The sequence below is a fragment of the Elgaria multicarinata genome, chromosome 23 (assembly GCF_023053635.1).
Source record: "Elgaria multicarinata webbii isolate HBS135686 ecotype San Diego chromosome 23, rElgMul1.1.pri, whole genome shotgun sequence".
In the NCBI taxonomy this organism is placed as follows: domain Eukaryota; kingdom Metazoa; phylum Chordata; class Lepidosauria; order Squamata; family Anguidae; genus Elgaria; species Elgaria multicarinata.
In genome coordinates, this window is record NC_086193.1 from 2825846 (window position 1) to 2846099 (window position 20254).

General features: G+C 49.5%; 1 protein-coding gene across 1 annotated transcript in view; it reads right to left on the reverse strand.

The window, feature by feature from the left end:
- Window positions 1–262: 262 nt before the first annotated feature.
- CHAF1A (chromatin assembly factor 1 subunit A) overlaps window positions 263–20254 on the reverse strand; it is a 35921-nt gene continuing 15929 nt past the window's right edge. Inside the window, exons 5-15 of the mRNA XM_063147054.1 lie at window positions 18241–18470; window positions 16448–16508; window positions 15189–15257; window positions 13699–13925; window positions 9625–9793; window positions 7943–8023; window positions 6907–6999; window positions 4312–4573; window positions 2179–2666; window positions 1439–1529; window positions 263–600 (exon numbers count right to left, since the gene is read on the reverse strand). Coding sequence (XP_063003124.1) covers window positions 530–600; window positions 1439–1529; window positions 2179–2666; window positions 4312–4573; window positions 6907–6999; window positions 7943–8023; window positions 9625–9793; window positions 13699–13925; window positions 15189–15257; window positions 16448–16508; window positions 18241–18470 — 1842 coding nt within the window. The 3' untranslated portion in view covers window positions 263–529. The remainder of the gene's footprint in view (window positions 601–1438; window positions 1530–2178; window positions 2667–4311; window positions 4574–6906; window positions 7000–7942; window positions 8024–9624; window positions 9794–13698; window positions 13926–15188; window positions 15258–16447; window positions 16509–18240; window positions 18471–20254) is intronic.

The window sequence follows — 20254 nt, forward strand, 5'->3', positions numbered from 1 at the left end:
AGACTAGCTGAGGTTTTGAGGAGGAAGACAGCTTTCTCCAAACCAACGGGGAAGTTATAAGCCAAAACATCTGCCCGCCTCTGGAACATGGCAGGAAGGAATGGGTGAAACACAGGGGGCTGAATCTTTTAACACGTTTGAGCCGTCTTATTTTTTGGCGAAAGCAAATATTTTTTAAAGCGTCCTGGCCATCTCGGCCTCCTGCTCCCTCGCGATCCATTCCGATAAAACTCAACGGGCAGAGCCTCCTCCCAAAATTTCAATAATGCTTTTATTAGAGAGATTACAGGTTGTATATTTTCCTCAGCTACCTCCCCACCCACCCACCCACCCCACTAAAAATAAATGACTTGAGCTTCCGGCGATCCGAAGCGGAACAAAGTGCTGTCTTCTCTTTACAAGGAACACAGAGTTATGTTCAAGTATCTTATACAAAAACCACAAAAGGTACACGCCAATGTTTTACAAGATGCTAAAACAATTCTACATACATACAGAGAAGTAAAAGGAGGGGAGGGGGCTAGGTATATCAAATGGGGTCAGAGGCGTCGGCGGCTTGCTCCGTCTTTGAAGCGATTTCGGGGGTCCCCGACGCAGGTGCTGTGAAAACACAACATTTCACTCAAAAGGAAAAGGATGGCTCCCACTGTTACAAGCCAAGGCGAGGCATGAGAGAGGTGCACTCGATGATGCCTGGGGTGAAGAGGATGGACAGGGAGCTGTTTTTCTCCCTCTCCCAGAACCCCAAATGGGCCGTCCCACGAAGCTGATGGGTGGGAGGTTCAGGGCAGATAAAAGGAAGCGCTTCACACAAGGCACAAGCTAAACTACGGAACTCACTGCCACAAGATGTAGTGATGGCCACCCATTTGCATGGCTTTAAAAGGGGGGGGTTAGATCAATTCCTGGAGGAGGAGGAGGAGGCTAGCCATGGCTACTAGCCCTGATGGCTATGTGCTACCTCTAGCATCAGAGGCAGTAAGCCTGTGTGCACCAGTTTATTTGTTTATTATTATTTATTTATTACATTTTTATACCGCCCAATAGCCGAAGCTCTCTGGGCGGTTCACAAAAAGCTCTCTGGGCGGTTCTGCTGGGGAACATGGGTGGGAGGGTGCTGTTGCATCGTGTCCTGCTTGTGGGTTTTCCCACTGTGAACAGAATGCTGGACCCAGCAGGGCTCCTGCGTCCTTAACTTTTGCCCCATTTTCCTCCTTGCCTCTGATCATTATTGCCGGCAGAAAGAACACAGGACCTTGGTTTCTAGCGTTTGAAGGAAGTTCTTCCATTGTTCACTCATTGGACAAAGCAAAGATTCTGACGTTGTTCTCTGGGCAGCCCCCGAGGGTGCTGCATTAAAAAAAAAAAGTGGTGGGTGGGACATCAGGGCCGCTTAAAGGGGGCTGTCACAAGGGTGCCTCTGAATTGGTTCTCTTACCTTTGTTTTGCTGCGTGTCCATGAGTATACAGTCGTCATCGTCCTCTTCCTCCGTGTCGGCCTGAAATCCATCCATCTCTGTGGTTTCGGCCTTTGTGGAACAACAACAGGAGGCGCCATCGTCAGGCATCACTGGGTTGTTCAATCGCTGGGTTGTCGTTACGTGGGAACCCAGAACCAGGGGGCATTTTGGCCAGGCTACAGACTTATGTGGGCAAGAGCGGTCAAAACCCCCAGCTCAGTTTGGCAGCAGCACCCCAAAGGAATTTGGGATACAGGAAGGGCAGTGAAGGAAGGAAAACAACCCAGGGACTGAGAAAACAAACCACAGTTTGCCTGCCGGACAACCCTGGTTAGGGCAACAAACTATGGGTTAAATAAACTACGGTTTAGCATTACGCTGAACCAGGCCAGAAAGTTCTAATCGAAAGCAATCTACTACTGGGAGTCTACCTACACACTAGCTAGACCGGACTTCCCCAACTCGGAGCCCTCCAGATGTGTTGGGAGTGCAATCCCCATCATTAGCTGCCAGAGAATGATGGGCATTGCAGTCCAATACATCTGAAGAGCATCAGGTGGGTCCAAAACCTTGCGGGTGTTGAGATTAACAGGCAGAGCAACGCAACCTGTCTGTAGCCCAATCTAGGAAAACGGGGACAGCGGTGGAATTCGCTGCCGCCCAGAGAGGAAGTCAGGATAGGTGCGGAGGGGAAACGGATTATCCAAAAGGGTCTCACCTGCCCGGCCCCCGGAGGTCTCCTCATGAACTTGGTGATCGACATGCTCCCCGCTGACTTCCATTTCGCAGAGGCGGGAGCGGTCTGCGTCGCCGCCGCCGGAGAGTTGCCGCTGTCGTCCTTGGCCGCCGAAAGAACCTGCGTGACGTAACTCCACTGGCAAGGGACAGGCAGGTTCTCCTGACCATAGCTCCTCAGCACCTCAGGGTGCACGTACCAGCACATCCGGTTCTCGGGCCTCTTCTCGTACACAGAGTTCTCGGAGATGATCCGCTTCAGCCTGGCTTTGGAAGGGATGGCGCTCCCTGCGTGCACAGGGGTCTGGGCCCGGGAGGCGCTGGGGCTGGCGTCCCGGCTGTCCGCGGCGGCGGGGACGGAGCCGTCGTTGCTCGGAAGCAGCCCCATCCGACAGCACTCCTGGAACTCTTGGATGATGGCTTTGCTGCCGTTCACGTTGCCGTGAAGCAGGGGGAGCAGCTGCCCCAGGACTAAAAAGAAGGGGTGGTAGGTAGGGGGGGGGCGAAGAACAGAATTTTAGGGAGCTTCTCTCTTACAGCTGGAGCACAAGTCAAACCAGACGGAGACGATTTGGCAGTAAGCGTCAGAAAAGGGCCCCGTTTAAACACACACATTCGGATAGCATAGGAATGCAGGAAACAGCTATATACGGAGTCGGAACAGTCGTGCATCTAGATCAGTCATGTCTACACCAAATCTGCCCTTCTGGGGTTCCGTACAAGGTCACGCATCTCCCCACCCCACCCCACCCCAGCTCCGCCTCCTCCCTGTGAAGGACAGGGGTGCAAACGTGTGCCTCTAAACCTGTTGTTGCTATGGGGTGGTAAAATCTGCCCCTACGTATGATCTGTGACCTATTGTTTCAAATTGGCTGTGCCAGGCTTGGGCAGGGAAGGCGGAAGTTGGTGGCTGCCAGCCAAAGTCATCCCTGCCTCGAACCAGGCTCACTTATTATTATTATTATTCATTTATATAGCACCATCAATGTACATGGTGCTGTACAGATAACACAGTAGATAGCAAGACCCTGCCGCATAGGCTTACAATCTAATAAAGTTGTAGTAAACAATAAAGAGGGAAGGAGAATGCAAACAGGCACCGGGTAGGGTGAAGCTAACAGTATGGAGTTAGAACAAACTCAATATTTAAAAGCTATAGGGAAAAGAAAAGTTTTTAGCTGAGTTTTAAAAGCTGTGATTGAGTTTGTAGTTCTCAAGTGTTCTGGAAGAGCGTTCCAGGCGTAAGGGGCAGCAGAAGAAAAAGGACGAAGCCGAGTAAGGGAAGTGGAGGTCCTGGGGCAGGCGAGAAGCATGGCATCAGAGGAGCGGAGAGCACGAGCGGGGCAATAGTGTGAGATTAGAGAGGAGAGATAGGCAGGAGCTAGACTGTGAAGAGCTTTGAAGGTCAACAGGAGAAGTTTATATTGGATTCTGGAGTGAATTGGAAGCCAATGAAGAGATTTCAGAAGTGGAGTGACATGGTCAGAGCGGCGAGCCAAGAAGATGATCTTAGCGGCAGAGTGGTGGACAGAGACCAGCGGACTGATGTGAGACGAAGGAAGGCCAGAGAGAAGAAGGTTGCAGTAGTCCAACCGAGAGATCAGAGCGGTGGACAAGCTAACGGGATTCAGCGGTGGGAAAAAGAGGTGGGCTGGTCTCTATGGGAGGGAGTGGGCCAAAGTCCAGGAAGGGCATGGGTTGGTTTGTTAGGGTCATGGGAGATAAAGATATATATCTCATAAAGACATATGAGCACAGACTAGCATTTAGTTCCCGACTGCAACCATAGGACTTGTCCACCCCACTGCCAAGGATTAAACAGATATGGCAAAGATTGAACCAGGTACCTTTGGCATGCGAAGCCAGGGCCCTGCCACCAAGCTAAAGCCCTTCAAGGTAACCATAAAGTAAGGTTCCAGTCCTCATGGTGCTGAACAAAGGGCTTATCTAAACATGAATGCAACCTTATCGTGAGGGAGTCTATCGACCCATCCATATTAGCCTGCCCCAACCCAGGCCGCTCCAGATGGTTGTGTTTTTTTTAACTACAACTCCTATCAAGCTCGCCCACGGGTCGGGGATGGTGGGAGTCGTAGTCCGAACCCCACAGGCTCACCTTGCTGGTCCTTCGTTTTCTTCTTGTTGCTTCTCTCTAGCTGCTCTTCCTCGGCCGTACTCGCGTCCAAAAGGGAAGCTGTGAACTGCTGCAGGAGCCTCAGCTCCGGGCCGGGGCCGTCACCCGCCGCCTCCTTGCTTTCCCAGACGCAGCCGACCTTCACGGGCTGCAGGGTGTGCAGCCTCGTCCCCTTGCTGAGCAACTCGTCCCATTCCTTCGCTTTCAGCTTTTGACGCGCTTTCTGGTTCTCGGGGTTGCACTCCTGGAAGAGGAAGGAGAAGGGCGTGACGGGGCCTCTTCCTGGGCTTACGAAGAACAGCAAACGGTTCTTTCGAATCTTTTACAGACACCGCTGTTGCTTCAAACTCAATCACTGCTTTTAAAACTCAGCTAAAAACTTTTCTTTTCCCTATAGCCTTCAAATATTGAGTTTGTTCTGACTCTATACTGTTAGCTTCACCCTACCCGGTGCCTGTTTACACTTGCCTGTGCCTGTTTGCATTCTCCTTCCCTCTTTATTGTTTACTACAACTTATTAGATTGTAAGCCTATGCGGCAGGGTCTTGCTATTTACTGTGTTATCTGTACAGCACCATGTACATTGATGGTGCTATATAAATAATAATAATAATAATAATAATAATAATAATAATAATTCAAATAAACGTCTGATAAAATGTAATTGATAAAACCCTTCATATTTATTTATTGGAACGTTTTAGCCCAAAATGAGTCCCATAAAAATATCAGTTATACACTAAGATGTACAATGAGTGAATTCCTTGGTTGCTTTTGTGATTTTGATTTATTCCAGCTGGACATCAGGAAAAACTTCCTGACTGTAAGAGCAGTACGACAATGGAATCAGTTGCTTGGTGGGGTTGTGGGCTCTCCCACACTAGAGGCCTTCGAGAGGCAGCTGGACAACCATCTGTCAGGGATGCTTTAGGGTGGATTCCTTATTATTATTATTATTATTATTATTATTATTATTATTATTATTATTTATATAGCACCATCAATGTACATGGTGCTGTACAGAGTAAAACAGTAAATAGCAAGACCCTGCCGCATAGGCTTACATTCTAATAAAATCATAATAAAACAATAAGGAGGGGAAGAGAATGCAAACAGGCACAGGGTAGGGTAAGCAGGCACAGGGTAGGGTAAAACTAACAGTATAAAGTCTGCACAACATTGAGCAGGGGGTTGGACTCGATGGCCTTGTAGGCCCCTTCCAACTCTGCTATTCTATGATTCTATGATTACCATATTTCTTCAATTCTAAGACACACTTTTTTCTCCCATATAAACATCTCTAAAAACAGGGTGCGTCTTAGAACCGCGGGTGTGTCTTAGAGGGTTTTTTTTCTGTTGGTGGTACTGAAATTAGTGTGCGTCTTAGAATCGATGGCGTCTTACAATCGAAGAAATACGGAGTGTACTTTCTTCTTCTTTTTGTTGCCTTTATTTTGTTAACCTCTTCTTTTTTAAAAAAAAAGTCGTGATGAAAAGAACAGCCAAATGGTTTGGTCATTTAAACAGTCCCAGCTGCTGTTCTTGCTGCAGAGCAGAAGTGAGAAAACACCGGCAATCAGGCAGAAACAGTACAGAAGCCAGGTGTGGCCTCTTCTTAAAGAAGAGAAGGGACTTAATATAGGGATAAAAGCCGAGTTCTACACCAAGGAAAAAGAAACCACATGCACAGTTCCAAGATGGGGGAAACTTGGCTCAGCAATACTACAAACGAGAAGGATCTTGGAATTGTTGTAGATCACAAGCTGAATAGGAGCCAACAGTGCGATGTGGCTGCAAGAAAGGCAAATGCTATTTTGGGCTGCATTAATAGAAGTAGAGCTCCCAAATCACGTGAGGTCCTGGTTCCTCTCTATTCGGCCCTGGTTAGGCCTCATCTAGAGTACTGCGTCCAGTTCTGGGCTCCACAATTCAAGGAGGACGCAGACAAGCTGGAGCGTGTTCAGAGGAGGGCAACCAGGATGATCAGGGATCTGGAAACAAAGCCCTATGAAGAGAGACTGAAAGAACTGGGCAGGTTTAGCCTGGAGAAGAGAAGATGGAGGGGAGACTTGAGAGCACTCTTCAAAGACTTAAAAGGTTGTCACACAGAGGAGGGCCAGGATCTCTTCTCGATCCTCCCAGAGTGCAGGACACGGAATAATGGGCTCAAGTTACAGGAAGCCAGGAAAAACATCAGGAAAAACGTCCTGTTAGAGCAGTACGACAATGGAACCAGTTACCTAGGGAGGTTGTGGGCTCTCCCACCCTAGAGGCCTTCAAGAGGCAGCTGGACAACCATCTGTCAGGGATGCTTGAAGGTGGATTCCTGCATTGAGCAGGGGGTTGGACTCAATGACCTTACAGGCCCCTTCCGAGTCTACTCTTCTAGGATTCTATGAACAACTGGTTCATCTGAATACAGCTTCCTGATATCGATTGCAATTGGTATGGTACTTCCTGTCGCAGGGACCGGCACCTTGTCACTGTGTTAAGCAGATCAACGTCTACCACACAGGCGACCTTCTGCCGGCCTCTTCCCAGGACCAAGAAGTTTCCCTTATTGATTCCATGTCTTACTTCAGTCACGCCTTCGTCCTCTGAGAGGTACCCATGGGGCACGAAAAAGCCGTCGTCGTCATCTTCCTCCTCTCCCCCGTCTTCATCGTCATCCTGAGATATTCAAACAAAAGGACGTTTGATAAACTTTGGGAAGGGAGGGGGAAGTTCTAAAAAAAAAAATAGCCAGATGAGGGTCTCTTTAAAAAGGGAGAGAGAGAGCACTCTCAGGCTACACGGGAGCGAAAAGATGCCCTCGGTTCATCAAAGTATGTTAAGCATGCAAATTCAGCTCTGGGCTGGTCCAAAAGTTACCAACTGGACCACTCAGCAACACAGATGTAAGAGAACCCCAGTCCTGCGGATCTTCAGGCTACTGGAATTTAAATGGGGAGAGGGGTGCCTGTTGTGGAGGCATTGCCTCTCCAGATGTTTTGGACTTCAACTCCCATAATTCCTGGCCAGTGGCCAGGGATGCTGGGGGTTGTTGTCCAAAACACCTGGAGGGCACCAAGTCAAGGGAGGGTGCTCTTAGGACCTGGGGCGCCTTCAGAATTGCCTCCTCCCAAGGGCTGTGCGCACCCTCCCCGAACCGCTTCGATCCGGACCTCCCCCGATCCGCTCCAGAACCGGAGCAAGTTCTGGAGGTCCAGATCGATATTCGGACACCATTTTGCCACCCCTTGGTCAGCGGAGGCAGGTAAGTGGGGAAGGGGGGACAAAATGGGGGCTGAATAAGCCCCTCTAACCCCCTTACTTGGCTCCGCCGTTGTCGCCGCACGGAAAGCGGCAGCGACGAAGCCAAGTAAGCCCCCTCTCCCCTTACCTGGCTCTGAAGCTTCGGAACGGTGCGAATCGCTTCGGACCATTCCGAACCGCTTCGGGCCGATCCAGACCTCCCCCGATCCGATCCAGAACGGGACTTTGGAGGTCCGGATCGGCCCGCTCCACTTCGGAACCGTGGATCCGTAACGGAGCAGAGCACACCCCTACTCCAAACAGGCATTCTCTTCCCTCGGGAGAAGAAGACGACGACGACAACGCAGCCCTTACTTACCCCTTCGCTGTGAGAGAGGGACTCCCCCGGTTCCTCCTCTTCCCACTCCTCGTCGCTCTCGACTTCGTAGTCCAAGAGTTTCTGCAACGAAAGAAGACTGTTCGGTCCCCCCAAAGTACTGAACATGGTGCGCATTTCATTCCGGAGAAGCTCACGGGGAGCCACATCCCGACGGCGGGAGGAGCCGCAGGCAAAACCGAGCGGGTCCCAAAATACAGGAAATTCAGGCGCTTTGTCACTGAAAGCTCTGCCTGCCTGTCACTAAAGCCACAGGAGAGACTTTTTTTCATAGGTCTTTTATCGACAGACCTTTTAAGAAGAGGGGAGGATGGCACAAAAGCCGGGAAAACGAAAGATGGGTGCCAGGGACGTTTTACCCACCCCTGGTGTAAAGGCTACTGCAGAAGTAGCAAGAGGCTGGACGATTGCAGCATGTGCAGCTAAGAATCATAGAATAGCAGAGTTGGAAGGGGCCTACAAGGCCATCGAGTGCAGGAATCCACCCTAAAGCATCCCTGACAGATGGTTGTCCAGCTGCCTCTAGGGTGGGAGAGCCCACCACCTCCCTAGGTAACTGGTTCCATTGTCGTACTGCTCTAACAGTCAGGAAGTTTTTCCTGATGTCCAGCTGGAATCTGGCTTCCTGTAACTTGAGCCCGTTATTCCGTGTCCTGCACTCTGGGAGGATCGAGAAGAGATCCTGGCCCTCCTCTGTGGGACAACCTTTGAAGTATTTGAAGAGTGCTATCCTGTCTCCCCTCAATCTGCTCTTCTCATAGAATCATAGAATAGTAGAGTTGGAAGGGGCCTACAAGGCCATTGAGTCCAACCCCCTGCTCAATGCAAGAATCCACCCTAAAGCATCCCTGACAGAGGGTTGTCCAGCTGCCTCTTGAAGGCTTCTAGTGTGGAAGAGCCCACAACCTCCCTAGGTAACTGATTCCATTGTCATACTGCTCTAACAGTCAGGAAGTTTTTCCTGATGTCCAGCCGGAATCTGGCTTCCTTTAACTTGAGCCCGTTATTCCGTGTCCTGCACTCTGGGAGGATCGAGACGAGATCCTGGCCCTCCTCTGTGGGACAACCTTTGAAGTACTTGAAGAGTGCTATCATGTCTCCCCTCAATCTGCTCTTCTCCAGGCTAAACATAGAATCATAGAATAGCAGAGTTGGAAGGGGCCTACAAGGCCATCGAGTCCAACCCCCTGCTCAATGCAGGAATCCACCCTAAAGCATCCCCGACAGTTGGTGGTCCAGCTGCCTCTTGAAGGCCTCTAGTGTGGGAGAGCCCATGACCTCCCTAGGGAACTGAGGAAAAAGGAGCACAAGGAGTTGCCTTATACCACATGCTCGATGGCCTTGTAGGCCCCTTCCAACTCTGCTATTCTACGATTCTACCAAGGGAGGAAATTTGTCCGCCTAACCCAGCACCGTTTAACCGGAAGTGGCTCTTCAGCAGAGGTGTTTCCTGCCCCCAGCGACCTCACCCTTTGAGCAGGAGATGCTGAGGATTGAACCCGGGGCATTCAGGGCGCAAAGCACATCCCCTATGCTCCAGGCCCCTCCTAACTATTTGCCAACTTGGTGCCTCCTCCTCTCCTTCGAGGCCAGTTCACCGGCCGATGCCCGCTCGCTTACTCCCACAATCGAGGCACAGAGGCGGTGTGTCGCCCTCGCCTTACCTCGTCTTTCGACCAAGGGTTCCTGGGACTTATCGCAGCGGATTTCTTGTTCCACGTGCCCCAGTAGGCAGGCCGGTGGTTCTCGCAGAACTGCAGGAGTTTCATCCTGCCAAACTTCTTCCTTTCTGGCACGTCTCCTGCTTGGCTGCTGCCCACGATGACCACGTCGCTGTGAAACAAAAACCGCTGCGCTCAGCCATTGATGCCGCCCACCGGGGGTTCCAAGACAGCAAGAGAAAGGCTTCTGGCACATCACCGGAGGCGTGAAAGACGCCCTCCCCGCGTTCAATTAAAAAGAAGAAAAGGCCCTTAAAGATGGCAACGCTGGGCTAAGAAGAAAAAGCCTTTTGTCCCCTTCGCTAAGGCCTTCAATTAAAGCTAAACCAACCAGAGTTACGAGGCCGTGAAAGCAAATGTGAGAGAAACTTAAGGAAACGGGTGTCCTGCGGTCTTGACGAGGCACCCTCATGCCAGATGAAAGAGGCGGGGAGGTGGAGGTGGCAAGAGAGAATAAATCAAGAGCTTTCTACATCGCAGGACGCTCAAAAAAGCCGGGCACCCTGCAGAGGAGGGCTTTGAGGAGGAGGAGGAGGAGGAGGGCCGTGGATTAATGCATCACAGTGCACAGTCTCCCACATGGAGGAAAGTTAACAAGGAGAACACAGTTCCTTTCTTAGCGGTCGCGATGAGATGGGCCTTAAGTCTCAGCGACAGAGAAGTCCCAGAATCCGGTTTCAGCACCGGAGGTCATACCTGAAGCGGTAGATCAAGGCCGGTGCTTCTGAGCACGAGCAGAGGGGCATTTCCCCTGCCGCTGAGTAACCCTCGCCCGACCCACTAACATTTGGAAAAGCTTTAAGCAAGCTTGAATGCAGCGCTTTATTTATTTACTTAGCAAAGTTATGGACTGTCTGGACAGCGGCCCTGCTGGGTCGGACCCAAATGAGTCTGTCTAGTTGAACATCCTGTGTCCTACAGTGGCTGGCTAGACAGACCCTCAGGCAGGTCTACAAGGAGGACAGAAGGTCAACACACCTCTCCCATTCTTGCTCCGCAGCAACTGGCATTCAGAGGCACATGCAAGTTCAGTTTCGCCATCTTGGTGGACTTATTTGCCATTAGAAAACACCCTCTTTTCTACATCAAAATAGCTCTGGTTGACAGCATATATCACTGAGTGCGCTCCGGATGTGTGGGACTACAACTCCCAGAATCCCCTGGGCAGCACAGCCAACACTCTGGAGGCTGAGGAATTATATTATTATTATTATTATTATTATTATTATTATTATTATTATTATTATTAGAATTTATATACCGCCCCACAGCCAAAGCTCTCTGGGCAGTTTACAAAGATTAAAACACTGAACATTCAACCCGATATACAAAATGTTAAACCATAAAAAACAGATTAGATACAATGTCCATTTAAAACAACTATTCTGGGTCAGTTAAAAACTCAGCATATGCTGTTAAACACCTGGGAGAAGAGAAAAAGTCTTGACCCGGCGCCGAAAAGATAACAACGTTGGTGCCAGGCAGGCTTCATCGGGGAAATCGTTCCATAATTGGGGGGCTCCCACCGAAAAGGCCCTCTCCCTCCTTGCCGTCCTCCAAGCTTCTGAGAGTGCCCTGGACTGCAAGAAGATCAAACCAGTCCATACTCCAGGAAATAAAGCCAGACTGCTCACTTGAGGGAATGGTATTAAAGGCAAAACTGAAGTACTTTGGCCACATAATGAGAAGACAGGACACCCTGGAGAAGAGGGAAAGTGGAAGGCAAAAGGAAGAGGGGCCGACCGAGGGCAAGAGGGATGGATGATATTCTGGGGGTGGCGACGGCCGACAGAAAGCTCTGGCGTGGGCTGGTCCATGAAGTTACGAAGAGTCGGAAGCGACTGAATGAATAAACAACAAGGCACCCAGAGGAGGACCTTAGATATTGAGCGTAGTGCATGGGGAGGTTCATGTCAGGAAGGCTGTTATTTAGCATATGTTCTGCTTTTAAGAAAAACATCCATTGCAAAAAATATATAAACCTCTTCCAATTAAGAAAAGGAAGAAAAAGAACCCTAACTTCTTTTGAATGCCTCCTCAACCAACCCTCAACCAGATTAACAGAACAAGATAAAATGCTACCTGGAAAACTGGGGACTGCCGTTTCTTTATACGGACTCTAATATACAAAGAAGACCTAAAGGCCTCGTGACTATTTTCTGGACAGCCGTCCGATTGGTCAAAGCTGCTAAGTGAAAATCAGAAAATGAACTTTCAATTATCCTATGGAAGCAGGACATTTTGAACCTTGCATCAACATAGAAACTCGCTAAACATCTTCAGGTGCAAAGAGGCCAAGCAGAACTCGACACTTTTTCACGGAATACGGCATCTATCTACTGAATCCGCTGATACCGAGAAGAATGCACCACAGCCTCCTAAGCCACACAGAACTCTACGGCATCATCTTTTAGGACGATGGGTGATAATAGATCCATCATTGTCACTAGAGGCTCATGTGACCTCAGTGGCACGGAGTGCCTTCTACAAACTCCGGTTGGTGGCCCAGCTACGCCCCTATCTGGACAGGGATAACCTGGCTTCAGTTGTCCATGCTCTGGTAACCTCCAAGTTAGATTACTGCAATGCGCTCTATGTGGGCCTGCCTTTGAAGACGGTTCGGAAGCTGCAGCTCGTGCAAAATGCAGCGGCCAGATTGATTTCGGGAACCAGAAGGTTTGACCATATAACACCTGCTCTGGTCCGCTTGCACTGGCTGCCTGTATGTTTCCGAGCCCAATTCAAGGCGCTGGTTTTGACCTATAAAGCCTTCCACGGCTTGGGACCACAATACCTGTCGGAACGCCTCTCCCGACGTGAATATACCCGGTCACTGCGTTCAACATCTAAGGTCCTCCTCCGGGTGCCTACTCCGAGAGAGACTCGGAGGGTGGCAACGAGGGACAAGGCCTTTTCGGTGGTGGCCCCCAGACTATGGAACGATCTCCCTGACGAGGCTCGCCTGGCGGCAACGCTGCTATCTTTCCGGCGCCAGGTTAAGACTTTCCTCTTTGCCCAGGCATATGGCGGCACATCCTAATTACCCACATGTTTAGTTTTTTTAATCGGTTTTTAATGCTTTATGCGTGTATGTTCTGTGTTTTAGAGTTTTAAATTTTGTATACTTGTTTTTACCTCAATTTTTAGAATTTCTGTAAACCGCCCAGAGAGCCCTGGCTATGGAAGCGGTATATAAGTGTAATAAATTGGCTTCATTGGCTTCCAATTCACTTCAGAATCCAATATAAACTTCTCCTGTTAACCTTCAAAGCTTTTCACTGTCTAGCTCCTTCCTATCTCTCCTCTCTCATCTCACACTATTGCCCCGCTCGTGCTCTTCGCTCCTCTGATGCCATGTTTCTCGCCTGCCCAAGGGCCTCTACTTCCCTTGCTCGGCTCCGTCCATTTTCTTCTGCTGCCCCTTACGCCTGGAACGCTCTTCCAGAACATTTGAGAACTACAAGTTCAATCGCAGCTTTTAAAGCTCAGCTAAAATCTTTTCTTTTTCCTAAAGCTTTTAAAACTTGATGTTGTGCGGACTTTATACTGTTAGTTTTTCCCTACCCTGTGCCTGCTTACCCTACCCTGTGCCTGTTTGCATTCTCTTCCCCTCCTTATTGTTTTACTATGATTTTATTAGATTGTAAGCCTATGCGGCAGGGCCTTGCTATTTACTGTTTTACTCTGTACAGCACCATGTACATTGATGGTGCTATATAAATAGATAATAATAAATAAATAAATAAATAAATAAAATTTATCAGATAATCTTGCTTGTGCGAAATAGAGACACCACCGCCACCCTGCACTATCAGAAAGACTGTAAAGAAATGGACTTGCATGTGAGATATTTGGCGTTGTTCCTTTGAAAATGTTTGATGGGGCTTCAGAATTTTGTCACGGTAGCCAGTCTGGCTCAAGTCGTCTTCTAATGCAGGCCATCGCACGCTCTGGAGGGTTACCGGCACAGGGGAGTAAATGCCGGCCGGCCTCCCGGTCCCGAGAGAAGCCACTAACCTGTTGATATCATCCTCCCCGGTGCCGTAATCGAGGGTGGGCCCAGATTTACGGGCCTCTTGGCTCTTCAGTTCTTCCAGGAGAGACGCGCCGTAGTCCTGAGCTTGCAGTAGCCAGTCAAGTTGTTCTAAGAGTTCCTGATCGACAGGGACGCGGCAGAGAGGCGAAAGGACCATGTTCTCCTTGATTTCAAAGGGAGCAAATTTCCCACACCAGCCGGCAAGAATCTGAAATCAAGAGGAAGAATTGTGCGTGAGTTCTTGGTGGCTTTTCACAGGGACGGGGGACCTTGTTCAGTCAGAGGATTGACCTCAGTTTCAAAGAAGCTCTCTCCAGTGACGGGTTCGGTTGAACAGAAAGGGAGCAGGGTAAAAATATTATAATTTAAGGGCACAATCCTATCGACTGCACCCTCACCACTCGGAACTCGGAGGCTCCGGAGTTTCCTCTGCCCTGCCAGGCTGAAGACTTATGAGCCTGCCCGTGCTTTGAGATCTTCTGGAGAAGCCCTTCTTTCAGTCCCACCATCTTCACAGGCGTGCTTGATGGGAACATGGGAGAGGGCCTTCTCGGTGGCTGCTCCAGTGGCGTCTCTCGTGCAGCAAGAACCATTTACTTTTCTGACTTGCAGACGTTCCCTGCTGCCCACAGGGGATTATTACCTTACTACAAGAAAGCGGCAGGTGGCTATTTGCAACCCAAGGCCATTTATTCTCCCTTATGAGCCTGCCTGTGCTTTGAGATCTAGAGAAGCCCTTCTTTCAGTCCCGCCATCTTCACAGGCGCGCTTGGTGGGAACACGGGAGACAGGGCCTTCTCGGTGGCTGCTCCGGTGCTCTGGAACTCTCTTCCCGGGGAAGCTAGACTGGCTCCCTCCTTGATGGGCTTTCGGAAACAGTCAAAAACTTGTTTGTTCCGGCAGGCCTTTGGAGAATAATTTGGTCCTCTATCTATGATAAGGACTTGTAAAATTGTTGTGTATTTTAAATGTTTAATGTTTTAATATTGTAATTTTTTTAAAAAAAATGCTGTACATTTCTTTCCCTAGGTTTAAAATATATATGTTTTAAATCTTGTAAGGCCACCTTGAGGCCCAGCATTGGGCAAAAGGCGGGATACAAATAAATATAATAATAATAATAATAATAATAATAATAATAATAATAATAATAATAAATATGATAAATAAATAAATAAAATAAATAAAAACTCAACCCATATTCGTTCAGTATGTGGCATGCCATCTGTCTAAACCTTGTTTTTAATCTTTGCATGCCACCTTCAGTTTGATGGAAAGGCAGGAGGAAAATCTTTTGACAATAAAGAACACGCATTCCAAGTGAAATGTCCACGTTAGAGTTGATTTGGCTATTTTAGCGCTAGCGATCTTGTGCTTGAAAAGCAAGCTGAAAGATGGGACCTAAGGAAACTTGTCTTGGATATAAACGTTACTGAAGGTTATATAACCGTGTAACACACAAAAATCTCACCTTCGGAGCAGGCTGGGACTTTGGCTTTTGGAAGAACCTGGTGATTTCTGCCTTCTCTGCTTTGATGCGCTAGAATCGGAAAGTTGAAGCGTGGACAAAATTAAGTGCAACCATTTTGGTTTTAAGAAAATTCCTGCGAAAGAATTCCTCCACCCTGAATAATTACACCACTTCAAACTCTAGCTCTAGGCGAACCACCTACCCAAAGTTTTCTAAGCATTGTACAGATATTAAAGACAAGTCAGCCCCTGCCTGCAGGCTCATAATTTAATAGATAGCATACAAGAGGAAAGAGAAATGAGGAGGGAAGAGGAAAACAAGCAATGGAGCAGATGTTCCTTTTCTGGCTAATAGATAGGGCCAGGTTGGGATACTCTTCCCAGGAAGCGGGGTGGGTGAGAGGGAAGTGCAGCCTTCTAAAAACCAGAGATGATGGCAGAGGTTCTGATTCTTGGCCCTGTGGGGAAGAAGAAAGACCGAGGGGACAGGAGCAGGCCGAGGAAACATCGGGGCCTGCTCCTGTTGGACTCTTCCCCCACCCCCACAGGGCAAACTGCCATCTTGGCCCTGTGGGGAAGAAGAAGGACCGAGGGGACAGGAGCAGGCCGAGGAAACATCGGGGCCTGCTCCTGTTGGACTCTTCCCCCACCCCCACAGGGCAAACTGCCATCTTGGCCCTGTGGGGAAGAAGAAGGACCGAGGGGACAGGAGCAGGCCGAGGAAACATCGGGGCCTGCTCCTGTTGGACTCTTCCCCCACCCCCACAGGGCAAACTGCCATCTTGGCCCTGTGGGGAAGAAGAAAGACCGAGGGGACAGGAGCAGGCCGAGGAAACATCGGGGCCTGCTCCAGTTGGACTCCCCTCCTTCAGGAGCAGGACAATCCCATCAGCCCTTTTCCCAGTCCACTTAATTTCTCTCTCTCTTTACCTCTTCCCTCCTGAACTCCTTTTCCTTGTGTGTCATGTCTTTATTAGACTGTAAACCTGAGGGCAGGGACTGTCTTTTTTGCTAAGTGTAAGCCGCTCCGACAGCCTTTTTTGGCTGAGGAGCAGGGTATAAATATGATAAATAAATAACTAATAATAAATAGTACGCTTCCTTTCTGTGCAAAAAGAGCTGGAAAGTGCAGCAAGCATCGTCATCATCATCATCATCATTTCTGTACGGCCCCATAGCCAAAGCTCTGCAGGTTTTATAAGTTTAAAGAACATGAAAATACAGTACACAAAGTTTAAAAAACATTCACATCAGCATTACCTTCTCTTCCTCTTTCAATCGTTTCTCTTCTTCTTTCTTCTTTTTCTCTTCTAGTTTTGCCCTTGAAGGATAAAAGCCCACTTTCAGAGTGAGGTTGGGGTGGGGGTGGGGGGCGTGCCACACACACAAATAATATTCAAGCACGAATCGCAGAGCCAACAGACTGGGGAAACGGGCGGCCACCCATGGCTTCAGCAGGGAGAGTCAACAACCAGAAATGTCAGCTGGAATCTTCTCAAAAGTTTGCTAACTTCTAATGAGGTCTTAGTGGTCATTAAGTGGGCTTTATAGAGGTGGGCAGCTTGGAAAGAAGTCCTCAGGGCTGGCGTGCCGGATCAGGCTAAGGGCCCGTCTAGTGCAACCTCTGCTTTCCGACAGTGGTCAAACAGGAAGCCTAAAGGAGGTTATGAAGTGCTACACTTTTTAAAATAAAAAAGGGGGGAGAGGTGCTAAAAGCCACCTTTCTTTGTAAATGTGTGTGTGTGGGGGGGTGCATGTGAGTCTCTGGAAGAGTTTCTTAGCAAGAGACGGATGTGAAGTTACAGGAAGCCAGATTCCTGCTGGACATCAGGAAAAACTTCCTGACTGTTAGAAGGACGCAGACAAGCTGGAGCATGTTCAGAGGAGGGCAACCAGGATGATCAGGGATCTGGAAACAAAGCCCTATGAAGAGAGACTGAAAGAACTGGGCATGTTTAGCTTGGAGAAGAGAAGACTGAGGGGAGACATGATAGCGCTCTTCATATTCTTAAAAGGTTGTCACACAGAGGAGGGCCAGGATCTCTTCTCGATCCTCCCAGAGTGCAGGACAGGGAATAATGGGCTCAAGTGACAGGAAGCCAGATTCCGGCTGGACATCAGGAAAAACTTCCTGACTGTTAGAGCAGTACGACAATGGAATCAGTTTACCTAGGGAGGTTGTGGGCTCTCCCACACTGGAGGCCTTCAAGAGGCAGCTGGACAACCATCTGTCAGGGATGCTTTAGGGTGGATTCCTTCATTGAGCAGGGGGTTGGACTCCATGGCCTTGTAGGCCCCTTCCAACTCTACTATTCTATGATTCTATAAAACACCTATCCAGAACTGGAAAGCGCACCAGTGTGGTGTAGTGGTTATGACTGAGTGTATTCTATTTCTGTGGCTGTAACTTTGTATGCAAAAAGGTCCCGGTTTCAATGTCAGGTGCCAGAGGGAAATATTCCTGCTGACGGGACAAACCATGAGAGGACCTAGGTGGTTATATGGCTGGCATCTAGGAGAGAGAGTGTGGTGTAGTGGTTAGTGATGGACTGGGATTCCGGAGAGCTTGGTTCTAGGCCCCACTCGGCCATGGAAGATCGCCGGGTGACTCGGGGCCAGTCCTTGACTCTCAACCTAACCTTCCTCACAAGGTTATCGCGAGTGTAAAAGTGGAGAGGAGGATCACATAATCCGCCCTGGGGCTCCTTGGAGGTAAAGGCGGAATGTAAATGTAATTAATTAATTAAGGCTGCCTCCTCAGAACAAACCTTCTTCTCCCTGCCACTCTCACGCCTTATCCAAGCTTTAAGAGCAACTTTTCCCAACCTGGTGGCCTCCATATGTCTCAGAATACAAGTCCTATCATGCCCGGCCAGGCAGGATCAGGCTATGTCTCAGAAACCCAAAGCGACCTCCAACAGAATGCAGAGAGATTAAGACCACCTTTGGGAGTCACCAGGGCTCGCATCGAGGAAGACGCCGAGTCTGAAACAGACCCACCGAAAGCGGAGCCCACGTGAATGCGCGCCTTACACAAAGGGAGGCCGACTTACTCCAGGGCTTCCTGCCTCTCCTTCCGTTTCTCTTCCTTCACTCGCAGCTTCTCGGCCTTCTCTTTCTCTTCTTTCTCCTTCTTCTCCCTCTTCTCCTTCTCCTTCAGCCCCTTCTCCTCTTTTTTCTTCCTCCTCGCCTCCTCCCGGGCGCGTTCCTTCGCGGCCTTCAGCCTCTCCTTCTCCTCCCGTTCGGCCTGCTGCTTCTGAAGTTTGTCGGCACGTTCTTGTTTCTGGGTTGCCCGAAACAACAAAACAAAAACCCGAACAAGGCCCCGAAGTTCATTAAAGGCCAAATTCATTTCGGAGAAGCTCTTGGAGGCTGCGTTCCAGCGGTGCGTGGCGGCAAAAGGGGGACGGGGACGGGGACGGGACCAAAGGCAAACATGGGAGCCAAAATCCCCAAAATGCCAGCCTATCTGAGCCGAAATCTCTTCCTGCCAATAACTAACCCTCAGGAGAATCATTCAGCCTTTTCGCGGGGGGGGGGGGGGAGTAGAAAACCGGGAAACTACTCAACCATCAGTAATCAGGAGAAAGGGGACGTAGCAACCTGGGAACTGTGGGGGGTGGACTTGCTCCCCCCCGCCCCCAACCAAGCGTGAGATCAGCACTCCTGCCCCACAGGTTCCACAAGACCAATTTTATTGTGGAAAATCTTCTGTCTTCTCCGCAATAAATTCGTCTACAGCGTCCTGAGACTTTTTCTCCCCTTTTCGTGTGTTCCTCTTGGGAGGCTCACCCAGCCTTAGATCCCCAGCGCCCCGCAAGAGCCAAGGACTGGCTAAGCATAGGCACGGGCCATCGCTCGGTGGTGGAACGCACGCTTTGCGGACGTGAGGTTCAACCCGTGGCTTAACCTAACTTAAAAAAAAGATGTGTCCAGGTGGCCTCGGTGGCACGGAGCGCTTTCTACCAACTCCGGTTGGTGGCCCAGCTACGCCCCTATCTGGACAGGGATAACCAAGCTCCAGTCGTCCATACTCTGGTAACCTCCAAATTAGACTACTGCAATGCCCTCTACGTGGGGCAGCCTTTGAAGACAGTTCGGAAGCTGCAGCTTGTGCAAAATGCGGCGGCCAGATTGATAACTGGAGCCAGAAGGTTCAAACATATAACACCGATTCTGGCCCGCTTGCATTGGCTGCCTGTACGTTTCCGAGCCCAATTCAAGGTGCTGGTTTTAACCTATAAAGCCTTCCACAGCTTGGGACCACAATACCTAACGGAACGCCTCTCCCGACGTGAATGTACCCGTACACTGCGCTCAACATCTAAGGTCCTCCTCCGGGTGCCTGTTCCGAGGGAAGCTCGGGGGACGGCAACAAGGGACAGGGCCTTTTCGGTGGTGGCCCCCCAATTATGGAACGATCTCCCCGACGAGGCCTGCCTGGTGCCAACATTGTTATCCTTTCGGCGCCAGGTCAAGACTTTTCTTTTCTCCCAGGCATTTAACAGCATTTAACAACATATGCTAACTTTTTTTTTTTTTTTTTTTTTAAATGGACCCCAGAACTGTTGTTGTTTAAATGGATACTGTTGTTTTATACTGTTTTTAACTTTTGTGAACCGCCCAGAGAGCTTCGGCTATGGGGCGGTATATAAATGTAATAAATAAATAAATAAATAAATAGATAAATGCTCAAGACCTTGGAAAGTTTACTATCACTAGATGGGCTAGTTGTCTATCTTGGGTTCCCCAACCTTTTTGCAACAGGAGGTTGCAGCCTATTTTCTCAAACAAGCCAGCTTGAGAGCCCATGGCTTGTTTTGGGGTTGTTCAGGGTGGTTAACAAGCCACAGTGGGCCTGTTCAGAAGACACCTTAAACCAGCCTTCCTCAACCTGGGGCGCTCCAGATGTGTTGGACTACAACTCCCAGAATGCCCCAGCCGGGGCATTCTGGGAGATGCAGTCCAACACATCTGGAGCGCCCCAGGTTGAGGAAGGCTGCAAACCCTCCTGGCTAAGGCTTTTGGTTAAGCGACAGGGTTTAAGGTGACTTGTGTGGTGCGTTT